The 13465-nt window shown below is 42.0% G+C and overlaps 1 protein-coding gene across 1 annotated transcript in view; it reads right to left on the bottom strand.

Annotated features, from left to right (window-relative positions):
* RAD54L2 (RAD54 like 2) overlaps positions 1 to 13465 on the bottom strand; it is a 94768-nt gene that overhangs the window by 45286 nt on the left and 36017 nt on the right. Inside the window, exon 2 of the mRNA XM_026656716.2 lies at positions 9110 to 9313. Coding sequence (XP_026512501.1) covers positions 9110 to 9257 — 148 coding nt within the window. The 5' untranslated portion in view covers positions 9258 to 9313. The remainder of the gene's footprint in view (positions 1 to 9109; positions 9314 to 13465) is intronic.

Genomic DNA, 13465 nt, shown 5'->3' with positions numbered 1-13465 from the left:
CCCTGACCCCCCCCCCACACACACACCCCAGCCTTCTGCCCTGCACCCCCTCCCCCAGCCCTCTGCCCTGACCCCTGAAACACCCACCCCCAGGTCTGGGGTCCCGGCCGCAGGCCCTACTCAGCCCGCTGCCGGTCTAGGTGAACAGAACCCCAGGCTGGCAGCGAGCTGAACAGTCTGGTGGCGTAAGATCAGCATTTTAATTTAATTTTAAATGACGCTTCTTAAACATTTTGAAAACCTTGTTTGCTTTACATACAATAGTTTAGTTATATAATATAGACTTATAGAAAGAGACCTTCTAAAAACGTTAAAATGTATTACTGGCACGTGAAACCTTAAATTAGAGTGAAGAAATGAAGACTTGGCACACCACTTCTGAAAGGTTGCCTACCCCTGGTCTAGAAGATACACACAATAAACAAACAGGCACGCACATGTGCGCATCTGAATCTCATGCCCATCACATACACATTTCAAGTTGTTAGAAGATAACGGTTTAAAGATGTGACACACTAAAATGGGAAGAAAAGGAAAATCTGAATCAGAATACATTTCAGAACAAGGAAATATTCGAAAGTTTTCAAAAAACAAAAACTGGAGAAAAGGATGAAGTTGCATGTAAGCAATGCAAATAGTGTGGCCCCATGTTTTAGTTCTGCAGCAAACCACATTGAATTCCATTCATCAAAGCATTAATCTACTGAATACTTTTTCCTCCTGTCCTTCCGTCAACCAAAATAAACCCTGATATTTACCTAGAAAAAAAAAAAAAAAGTTTTTTTTCCCCACCAATTTTCACCTGTTTTTGTTGTCATAGTAATAAACACTGATAAATTTCCGGGAAAAATAAAATAAATTAAAAACTGAAAATGAAGGGCCCTAGCTACAGTGAAGAAAAATACTGTGGGGACATAATTTTAAGTCTTTCACTCTGTCAACTGAGAGTGGGGAGCACAAGAAACTAAACACTACAGCAATATAATGCAACAATACGACCTCTAGAAAGGTGGCATGTGAAATCAGTTTGACAAAATGTCAACTATCTCTTCGTGAACAACAACAGTCCGCAACATGAAACAACTGGTAGACAATACTAGGAGAGGATCAGCAAGAGCAGACTGTGACTGAGAAATACCGGCATAGATATGCGGGGGGCTCCAGGAGTGGAATAGTATAATATGATCCATTTATTTAAGGACTGAAGTTCACTCAGAGGTCTGTTTCAGAAACATGGGCAGTACCTACTGGCACTATGTGCAATTACAGCCATTGGTATTAGGCATCTTATTTTCAATGGCATTCGAATTCAGTGAAGACTTAGAAGCATCAAAATATTTTTACTGCTTTGGAGTATATCACAACTTTGAAACATATTAGGTCTGTATAGTAATTAGGGCTTGCCTGTATACATCTTATTGAGAAGAAGTTATCAACTCGGTAAAAGAAGGAATTGGATGGTTCAAAGGCTAGGGAATGGGATGCAGAGCCTTTCATCTCCATGTAACTGATTCAAATCCAGCCCAGTCTTGTACTTCCTCCAGGAAAAGCTTGCAATGGCCAACAGGGACAAATATATTAGGAAAATTTAAACATGAGGCCGAGGCCTCTGCAGCAGGCCTTACAATACATGAATGGGATTGGTACAAGTGATCCAAGCATGAGCAGAAAGTCTGAGCAAACACATTTATGAAACTAGGAAGTAAGATTTAAAGGCAGACATCTGAATGACAAGAGGGCGGTTTCCACAACACGTTTGTTATAAGGATGCAACATCAGGAAAATGAAAGACTAATGCATCAAAGAAATAGGATGACGTAGGTCTTTCCTTTTCCATGGTTGAATAAACAGCACATTCCCTTCTGTGTCTTACAATGGAGAGTGGAAGTGAACTTTTCCATACAAGGCAAAGAACCAGTGTTGTCATCACCATTTACCATGACAAATATGCACCACATATCATCAGCACACTCAAGTAGAGTTCTTGTGCCAGAAACAGTCAGTTCATAAAATGATCTCTTCATGGGAGGTAATTTATTATAGATAAGCCCATTTATGGAATATCCTTTTGTGAGGCCAGTCTTGTCAGAGTAACTAGGAAATTGCTCCTCCACTAATTTCTTTGGATCCAATGTTTTTGTTATATCCCAACTGTATTACACAGACACACAGTAAGAAAGATCTCCACAGCTGGACAATGGCCATGTTACATAGTCTCTGCCAACTGTGATGGTTCCCTCCTTTTCTTTCCTACCACTTCTTACATGCTGTTCACCTTCCAATAAGAACATACAAACGGTCATACTGGGTAAGGCTAATGGTCCATCTAGCCCAGTATCCTGTCTTCTGACAGACCACAAGAGCTACAGAAGAACAACAGCTACTCTCTACAAGCCAGACCATTCCTTCTCTTTCCCATCTTAACTACTCCGTGCCATCTGTACTACTCCTCCTCATTCCCACAGCTGTCTCGCATACTGCTAAATTTCTAACAGCTGCTCTCTGCACACCCCATTGCTCATCAACAAGTTGAGGCTGTCTACAAATCTGGATTGCTTGTAAGTTACTGAGAAGAATGGAAGGAGGACATACCAATTATCATATAGTACTAGCACATAGAATATTGTTTGTGCTAGTTCTAGATGCTAATAGGTATGTCCTCCTTGCATTCCCCTGTTCAAAGGCACTAAGTAACTTGTATTAAAAAAAGGATTTTATCTAATATGGAAGTATAAAGCCTGAAGTTGCATTTTTATGTCTATTTTCGTGTTACTTGTATATGTTTCCTTTCTCTTTCTATTTCATCTTTGAATCGGTGGTTTTTCTATTAAAGAACCTTTTGGTTTATTTTTACCCCAAGCAGGTCTCTGGTGTGCGTGTGTGGAGTGTGTATCCCAAAGAAAGTTGGTAACTGGGGGATTGGTTTCACGTCTTTGGGGGTGACAAACCAGTGAGGAACAGTCAAAAGTACTGGTAATTAGAACTCAGGGAGGATGAATTTGGGGAGATTCAGGACTGGGCGAGGGGGGGCGGTTTCCTGGTGTCACTTTGCAAGGAGTAACTGGCCTGATAAAAGCCAAGGTGAGGCCTTATGCTTGTGGGCTGGCTACTGGTATCAGGGATCTGAACCACCATGAAGGCCCCCAAGGTCATAGAGCACTTAGTGACAGAACCCCTTACTGGTCTGCGTGGTCCCCAAAACATCACACCCTCTCCGTAACTTCATCACCATCACGGAAAAAAACACAAGAACATGGGGGTGTCCCATGCTCCCACGTGGACAAGATGGGGGGAGGGATGGTTTAGATGCTGCTAATCAATCTATAACCTCTGAACTACATCAAATTCTACCTACAAAATATGCTTCAGCAGCAATTATATGTACTTTGGTTTGGGAGGTTTTTTTTGGTTTTGTTTTTAAACAGAATTTCATCCAAAGCCCAATGGGAGTCTTTCTACCGACTTTAATGGTCTTTGGATCAGGCCATAGGTACACATTTGATCAACTTTTTTCCCTTTAGATCTTTGTTCATGTAATTTTGGTGTTTTCTTTCCCACATTAATTCACTTAGACACTCAATTACAGTATCCATGAGCAATCCAACAATTATAAACCAGACAGTACATAATAGGAAGCAAAAATGCAGTAATGGAACACATTTATCCATACCTACAATGCCTTTTGCAAGCCAGAAAGCACTATCACAACTACAATCTACATACAGTTTCAGATTTCAGCCTCATGCTTCTGAAGGAGGATTTTTAAACTATATTGAGAAAAACAACTTATTTTTAGAATAATGAAGGATACCTTGGCATTTAACTAAAAATATCTTCCTCCAAACCTGCTCTTGCACCCCTGCAACATGTAATATATAGTAAAATAAGTACATCTTTGATTTATCCTGAGCTACCATGTTTTGGTGAAACCAGCATATGCTAGTAAAATGCCTGCTGAAATTAAAGAAAAATTAAACCAGGAGCTGATATTTAGTTTAAGCCCACCCCCCCAAAAGGAAGCGTTTAACTATGTTCATTATACGCTTCAGGTAACACTATTGGGGGTGTTGTCTAAAAGATAGAGCAGAGGACTGAGAGTTAAGATTCATGGACTCTGTTCCCGGCTCCATCACTGACTGACTAGGTGACCTTGGCCAAGTAGTAGTTATAATTCCACCTTGTTTTACTAGATCAGCGAGACCCAACACCCCAATCAGTGGGTTCAAGGGAAGGAGAGCTCTGGTGACATCACCTCCTTTTAAAGAAGTAAAGCAAGTCATTACTCCAGGTTCATAACATTTTGACTACACCAGACTTTGTGCCACTCTCTCAGAAAGTAAGCCGTTGTCAGAAAGCTGGGGCAGATAGGGGTAGAGATGCAGTGGGGGAGGCAAGAACACCACTTTTGTTTGGAACTTTCCTTTATAAAAATCACTGAAGACTAGGAACCAGAGTTTGTGCATTTCGAAAGGCTTAACACAGTGAGAGAGACGGACAGACTAGCCTGAAGCATTGTTAGTCTGTAATACCCTGAAAAGGGGATGGGGGGGTTAGGGAGGGCCTTGTCCTTCCTTCCCACATCACCATTCAGGCCACGCCCACTCCAGTGGAAATCTTTTAGGTAACACTAGATAACCCAGTTCATGGGGTTAATTAAAATGCTGGAGTCAGCCAGAAAGGCGCCCCCTCGTCTTTACTTAAACCCATAGTATCTTTTCATGTTCCTCCAAGACTTACTAAGGTATATCCTGTATACACTAAAACGCCACCTCCCTCCCTCCTTTACACCCCTGGCAGAATATGCTCTACACAAATAGAACACAAGACACAAGTTCACAGAGAAAACTAGTAATACAGTCAACTGGCCCATGCCAGATTTACTAGAAAAGAAAAACAGAAATCAAAATGAAGTACAGAGTGTTCTTCTCAAAACACAGAAGGGATTTTCAGTGTCACCACTGCAGACTTAGCAAAATGTCTATATACAGGACATGTTCTTACAGGAGCTGGTGAGGTTCTACAGGACATGTCATGTACACAGACATTTTGCTGAGGCCTGGTCTACACTACGGGGTTAGGTTGAAATTAGCCGCGTTAGGTCGATTTAAAAATGAATGCGTCCACACAACCAACCCCGTTCCGTCGACCTAAAGGGCTCTTAAAATCGACTTCTGTAATCCTCCCTGGCAAGGGGAGTAGTGCTAAAATCAACTTTGCTGGGTTGAATTTGGGGTAGTGCGGACGCAAATCAACGGTATTGGCCTCCGGGAGCTATCCCAGAGTGCTCCATTGTGACTGCTCTGGACAGCACTTTGAACTCTGATGCACTAGCCAGGTACACAGGAAAAGCCCCGGGAACTTTTGAATTTCATTTCCTATTTGGTCAGCGTGGCGAACTCAGCAGCACAGGTGACCATGCATTCCCCCCAGAATCGTAGAATGTTTCTATGCTCCCCTTATCATCTCGGTCCCTGAGGTTATTGCAGATTAGAAGGCGGAAAAAACGCACTCGCGATGACACATTTTCCGAGCTCATGCCGTCCTCCCGCACTGATAGGGCACAGCTTAATGCATTGAGGCATTCAGTGGCAGAGGCCAGGAAAGAATTAAGTGAGCGCGAAGAGTGGAGGCAGGACGCGATGCTGAGGCTAATGGGGGAACAAACGGACATGATGAAGTGTCTGTTGGGGGAGCAAATGGACATGATGAAGCATCTATTGGAGCTGCAGGAAAGCCAACAAGAGCACAGACCCCCGCTGCATCCACTGTATAACCGCCTACCCTCCTCCCCATGTTCCATAGCCTTCTCACCCAGACGCCCAAGAATGCGGGGGGGAGGCTCTGGGCACCCTGCCACTCCACTGCAGAGGATGGCCCAAGCAACAGAAGGCTGTCATTCAAACAGTTTGATTTTTAGTGTGGCTACAATAAGCAATGTGGCCTTGTCCTTCCCTCCTCCCCCACCCCACCTGGGCTACCTTGTCCGTTATCTCTTTTTTAAATACATGCCAATACACAGGATGTTAACTAGCAAGTAAATCACCTGGCATGGAGAGGAGATTACTTATACGCCCAAGCTGCATATACACCTTGCCTCACTCAGAGTTCCCCGCCAACTGACTTAGAAGTAATGCTGATGGGCTCTAAAGGGAGCTGCATCCAGTTCTAATCAGCCAAAATAAAAGGGAGCAATGTAGAGTCCTTTAGCAGGGAAAATAAGGAGAAAAGGGGGAGATTACATACCTAGCCTCCCACCAAAATAAATCCTCCTGCTCTACAAATAGTATTTTGCTGGGTGAGTTATAGGCTATTGATAATGCTTTTATATTTATTTATAACTTTATTATTTACTAGCATGGATCACTATGACATTTGCACAGAGACAGAGCAGGGCTTAAAAATACAAATCCTCCTGATTAATTTCAAAACCCTCCTGGGCTAGAGGCAAGTCCTTTCTTTTGTTTCATCCCCACCTCCATAAACAGAAGAGCCTCCTTTCCATGCCAGTTTTATTATGGCAGGCTCCACTTTTTCCCTGCCTCCTCCCCCAGTTTCCAGTCACACACCAAGAAATGCCGAACTGTTCAGACTGCTTGTATCACAGATCTGAGGCAGAATGCAAAGAGCAATAAAGTTTGTTATGCTCCTGTACCATAGCAGATGGAATCATCTAATAAAAATATAGTGTTCCCCAAGGAGCAGCTGCAGTGTCTTATGCTGCCCAGAAAGAGGAGGAAGAAAAAAAAAAATTCATTGACTTCGGGATCTCTTTTCCCCTCAACATTCACCCACTCACATGAAATGCTGTTAAATCATTATTCTTAAATCTTCTGGGAAGCAGCAAAAATGATACAACATTTACCCCCTATCCTCTTGAAACAACCATCCCCACTAGAACAGTGGTTCTCTATTAGCGGTTGAAGAGATTGGAAGTCACCCATCTTCCCTCCTTGGAATCACAGTGGCATTTTAAAGACAGTCCTTCCAGAACTGAAAGGAGTTCAGCATGGGTCAAAAGTAGAAGGCAACAGACTAACATCTATCTTCCAACACTGCAGAAAAAGTGTAAGTAAAATTATATTTTTCCCCTCACCTACAGCACCTTTTTTCCACAATAAGGCCCTTCCTTGCCTTAGACACAAATATTCCCTGATTAAATGGGATAACATTTGATGGGCTAACAATTACAGAGACCAGGTGGGTGAGGTAATATCTTTTATTGGACCAATTTTTGTTGGTGACAGAGACAAGCTTTTGATCTTACACAGAGCTCTTCTGTGTAAGATTGAAAGCTTGTCTCTCTCACCAGCAGAAGTTGGTCCAATAAAGATATTAACCCACCTACCGGGTCTCTTTAATATCCTGGGATTGACATGGCTACACCTACACTTCATATAACAATCACAGAGGCTATTGCATTCCTCCTCTATCCCTCATTTAGGATTGTACACAGACAGTAACAGACCCAATTTATAGGATGGTATCAGCTTAAGTCAGGGCCCCATGCCCACCAACCTGGGTACCTGTCACAGAGAACTAGACTCAGCAAATTTTCACTCGTCTTCATCTCCCAACCCCACATATGTAACAGGGGGTTCAGCTTACAGAACCCACTGATCCCCACTGAAGGATCTGTCCCCTAGCAGGCCACTGTTGATGGAGCCTGCTGCAAGTAAGAACGCATAGTGCATTCACAACAAAGAGAGGGAACTCTCTCAAGATAATACTGCGCTGCCCCCTCCCCACTTGCCAAAAGCTGGGTTCTGTGGGTTTTGGCACAAGCACCCCTATGATCACAGAAGCAGAGAGGAACACAAGTTCACATTTTTGGTCTCCTTATTTGCTTTACAGATAGCACATGAGATTGGCAAAACAAATTATTTTGGAAGTCTACTTAGTTTTTCACTATTTATGTTATGTACTTCTTCCATTTCCATCAAACTAGGCAATGAAAATAGGCTAGTCAGTTTCAAGTCAATTTCACTTTCAATTTCATGCACCATCTTCACAATGCTGCAATTTATGGGTTGCAAAATAGATGCAGAGGAATTTTTATTTAAAGAAAAAAACACTTTCCATTGGAATTTTAATAAATAAATTTTAAAATATATTGCTCTGAGGTTTATTTTTAAAAAACTTAAGTTATGGGGCAAAGTTGACGTAACTGTGTCCTTTTAATAGTGTTAGGCATTTCTTTAATAAGGATTCAAGAATATCAAAGTTGTTTACAAACCTGAATTAAGACTACAAGTCTGTGCAGCAAAGTATCATAATTTTACAGATTAGGAAACTGAGACCTGGAAAGATTAAAGACAGGTTCAAGATCATACAGAATCAGCCATAGTGACACATCCAGGAATATACTTCTGAAGTTGTTATTTTCAGTCCCCTGCTCTAACCACAGGCCCCGCTGCTGTAAGTTAGACTTCTTCGAAACTAAAGCAGGAGTCCTATGACAGTTTCTGTTAGAGACTTAAAAATACAGAACTAAATTAGATCACAGCCAGAACCACTAGATGGACAGCATGGCTGTTCCATTATCTCATTCCACCAGTACTAAATGAAGGTTTTCCAAATCCAGGTTTAAATACAAACATAACCAGAAGCCTTGGAGAACGGTATCTGAATGCCAATACTCACAACTGCATCTGTTACAGTACTCTAGATTTCATTTCTTATCAGTCATTCACCCTGAACAGCAAATTTTTGAAATGTGATTAATCCATATCGTTTCTCAGAGGCAGAAAACAAGTGACTCTCTGTCAATATTAATAATAGGACAGTACCACCCACAAACAAATGAAGCTGAATTCCAGCCACTGCAATCAGAAATAATCCCAGACATCCAGAAAGAGTGAAGACAGAACACCACAGAGGGATTCATGCAATAGTTCAAACAGCCAACATTTTTCCTCGGGAAACGTTTGATGCATGAGCAATCTCTACACTTGAAATGCTCAGCAAAACCCATAACAGAGGTTTGTTTTCTCCCCTCTCTATTTAGATTTTATTTCCATGGGGCTCCCCCAAGCCATACATTGAGAATTAGCAGTTCCAGTGATTATGCACGGTAAAGTGTGCGTGTGTGTTCACAACCACAATCACTCACCATTCTCATCAAGTAAGTCTTCCTCGTCATCCCCGTCATTGTCCTCCTCCATTCCCTCATCATCTTCCTCCTCCTCCTCTTCCATATCCTCCTGCTCCAAGTCCGGGTCCAGGTCTGGATCACTCCCTGAGATTGACTCGTCTGACATGATTCCCAGTGGTGCTCCTTGTGCATTACCTGCTCATGGTCTATTGCAAGGCAGCCCTGCAGGAGTAGGAAGAAAAAATCCATTCAAGAAAAACTCAGTCATGCAGAATTTCAGATACAAAAGCCACCCAAGTGCAGCTCATGACAAGTTTGTGTGGTTCCATAACTGCAGTTAATATTTATCCTGGACATCAGAATCCTCACAGAAGAGAGAATCATGGACACAATCGTTAAAGAGGAAGGCAGTAACCCACACCCAATCTATTCACAGATCTTGCTTGAGTTATTGCCAGGGCTTGAAAAATTTAGCCAATACTCAAAAATTAAGCAAAGAAGCCATGGTGAAAGATGTCTGTGCTTCCATGACAGAACCCACGCACCAAGGCCAAAACCTGCAAAATGCAAAGAAAACATGCGTACACTGTTTATTGTGTAATAATAATCTCTCTTACTTTTGTAAGCTTTCTTCCCCTTGCTGGCTTCACTCCACCGATTCTTTCCTACAGCAGTGGTAATGCTGTCACTTTCTCTGTGGATTCCTCTTCTGAGTAGGTTTCCTTTTCCCCATCCTTTTTTCTCTCCCTACAGTGTGTTTGCTACCTCCTCCTCTATACCATACGTCTCTTTTCTAATTTATATAATCAATTTCACCCTCTCCCTGCCACACACCCAAATCATACCCATCCACTTACACATAAGGTTTGGAAACCTAACTAGATGCCCAGGGAATTAAACGTATTAGCCAAAGTATGATATGAAAGATGGGCTACCTCCACACTGTGCCTCTGATCTACCCCCAATGAACTTTTCACATGTGCTTGCTCCCGTGACCCAAAGTGAATAAATACGAAACAAAATTAGCTCTCAACTTCTAAAAGGAAAGTCCTCACAACACAGGCAAAGTCATCTGTAAATAGCAAAAAGTCACTATGCTCAACAGCAATGTACCAAGATGATGGAGGCTCAGAGCTCTGGAACCAGTATCAGAGGCTCAACTGACACGTAACAACTAATCACTCAAGCCAGAACATCTTGATTGTTATTCTTAGTACAAGCAGGCCAGGAGAAGCCTCTTGTGAATACTGGCATAACAAACTGCTGCTAAAATATTCATATTTTATATAAAAAATGATGCAAACACCTAAAAAAATTCCAAGATATTACTATCCAAATATACAAATATTAGAGACAAGGGTGACCTTTCAATTTGATTTCAGATGTTGCTGTGTCTCTAAAGCATAGGGTCAAAATACTAGCTGAAAATTCACTTCCAGGTAGGGTAACCAGACGTCCCGATTTTATAGGGACAGTCCCGATATTTGGGTCTGTGTGTTATATAGGTGACTATTACCCACCACCCCCATCCCAATTTTTCATACTTGCTGTCTGGTCACCCTACTTCCAGAAAACAGAAAGCGGATTGAGTAGATCATTTGAAACCTCTTCATGGTCCAGCAATTCAGTTTCACATACAAACTTTATGTACCTCGGGATTTTATACTGCAGCCTATTACTCTAGTATCTGAGTACCTTCACTTTTCACAGTGGTCTGTGTATCTTATAAGCAAAGACAACTTTCCCTTAATACAACATGAAGAAAGACTGTGACAAGGGTCCAGGATCCATTGTTTGCACCATCCCTTTTAAAGGAAGGAAAAGAGAAGAATAAAACCTAGGGAGGGGATAACAATACATCAGCCCAAAAAAGACAGGTTACAGCTACTTCCTGTAGGGAATGGGACAGGAATGCTAGGCTGTGGAGAAACTCTCACCTAGTCCCATCTCAGTTTGTCACAGTCGGAGTCTCTGTATAGAATGACAAAGTAAACTGGAAGAAAAGGCCAAGGTGATCACGAAGGCACAGGTTTGTCAGCTCAGACCACCTATTGCCCCAGTGTGGATTTCATGACAGATCTTTCTGTTTGGAAGTGCCTCAGCTGTGTTTCAAGGAGAACAGCTGTATAGGGTTAGGGAATCTTAGTATTGGATAGGGTGGGTGGAAAGCAAAGTGTCAAAGGAGAGAAAATGAAGATAATGGCAGATAACAACGAATCCATCCTTGGAAAAAAGCTAAAGAGGTGTTCAAACTTGACCCTCTGAAAGGTCAGTATTCGACATAACCAGCATGGCCCTACATGTGCCTTATCAAACATTTTCCCTGTTCTTCATGGATTGTCAATCATCTGCTTTTGCCCCTAGCACCGATGCCACTTAAGATTTAAGCAGCAATGTATTTGGGAATTGAAATATACATTTTAAAAAGACATGAGTCTCAAACTCTTTTCCAAGCAGTTAAGATAAGCCAGTATGCAAGCTTTCAACATCTACATAAACTTTTCATAAAATATGCAGAACTTTCATTTTCTGGTATATTATTAATTATTTGTATTAACACAGTGCCCTAGTCATAGACTTGCTAAGCACTATAGGCTGGACATCCTGGAAGTTAAGAAGCACCACACAACCCTGTAAAATAAGGCCTGAAAAAATACAAATCTAACAGCTAAGTCTGTTAAAATTATTCCAGTTAAAATAACCAGACACTGGGAAGCTGACCGAGGCAAGAGTAACAGTGAGAATGTGTCGGCAAGACACGAAGGGAAAGCAAGAGAACAAAAGAAAATGAAATCAAGCTAAGAGGATGGCTCAGCTCTTGTGATACAGAGCCTTTCACCACTAGGTTCAATTCTAGTCTTTGATGGAAGCAACCAAAAGTTCTTACAGTTCAACAGCTGCTTAGTGGACTAAACAGGATAGGTTGGTTGTCGGAGTCCAGCAGAAGGCAGATACAACACAAATCTCAACTGACTTAAATGGACCCATGGCAATTCACTCCAGCTAAGGATCTGTCCACAGATCCCCAGACTCACTGCCATTTGCTCCATGCTCTTAGGATCAGTGTTTCTCTACGACCGGTCCGTAGACCGACGCTGGTCCTTGAAATCTCCCTGGCACAGTCTAGGAAGGCATCTAGCCAGTCCCTGGTATCAAAAACGTTGAGAAACATTGCCACAGATCACCCATAAATGATCACAGCAGCTACTGAGAAAAAAGGAGGGAGCAAGGGAGGAAGCATAAGCCACTCTACTATAAAAAGTTTTTCTTGACAATAAGTGCTGTGCTAAATTGTGATGTTTATTTCAAAGCAGCAATTTATTTGCACCTGTAAGCAGCAAAAAACATACCTTCCAACTGATGCACAGGTCTAAAAATATATTTCTATTTTGTTTTAGCTTAAATAGTCAGGTTGCTTTCAGACCTGTAATTGTGAAGCTGCTGGTGTTTCCTGTATAATTCCCAGAAAGATTAGTGCTGCAGCCTCACTGGATTTTTTTTTTTTTTTTTTGGTCACTTAGTGTACGTCTACATTGCAAGTGAAGATGTGATTGTATCATGGGTACGCATACCTGTAATAACTTTAATCTAGCTTGCCTGGGTCACAGCAGCAGTGTAGACATGATGGCACGGATTTCAGAACAGGCTATCAACCAGAGTTTGCATACTGGACTTGTACTTTACTAGCCTATGTTGAAGTGCGTGCCACCACATCTACACTGCTATTGTTACTCATGCTAGCTAGATTATAACTAGTATGGGTATCAAGTATCAGAAGGGTAGCCGTGTTAGTCTGAATCTGTAAAAAGCAACAGAGGGTCCTGTGGCACCTTTAAGACTAACAGAAGTATTGGGAGCATAAGCTTTCGTGGGTAAGAACCTCACTTCTTCAGATGCAAGTAATGGAAATCTCCAGAGGCAGGTATAAATCAGTATGGAGATAACGAGGTTAGTTCTATCAGGGAGGGTGGGGTGCTCTGCTAGCAGTTGAGGTGTGAACACCAAGGGAGGAGAAACTGCTTCTGTAGTTGGATAGCCATTCACAGTCTTTATTTAATCCTGATCTGATGGTGTCAAATTTGCAAATGAACTGGAGTTCAGCAGTTTCTCTTTGGAGTCTGGTCCTGAAGTTTTTTTGCTGTAAGATGGCTACCTTAACATCTGCTATTGTGTGGCCAGGGAGGTTGAAGTGTTCTCCTACAGGTTTTTGTATATTGCCATTCCTGATATCTGACTTGTGTCCATTTATCCTCTTGCGTAGTGACTGTCCAGTTTGGCCAATGTACATAGCAGAGGGGCATTGCTGGCACATGATGGCATATATAACATTGGTGGACGTGCAGGTGAATGAGCCGGTGATGTTGTAGCTGATCT

Source organism: Terrapene carolina, unplaced genomic scaffold (assembly GCF_002925995.2).
Source record: "Terrapene carolina triunguis isolate 2854851 unplaced genomic scaffold, T_m_triunguis-2.0 Scaffold232, whole genome shotgun sequence".
Classification (NCBI taxonomy): Eukaryota; Metazoa; Chordata; order Testudines; family Emydidae; genus Terrapene; species Terrapene triunguis.
This window is presented reverse-complemented; position numbering and strand designations above follow the sequence as displayed.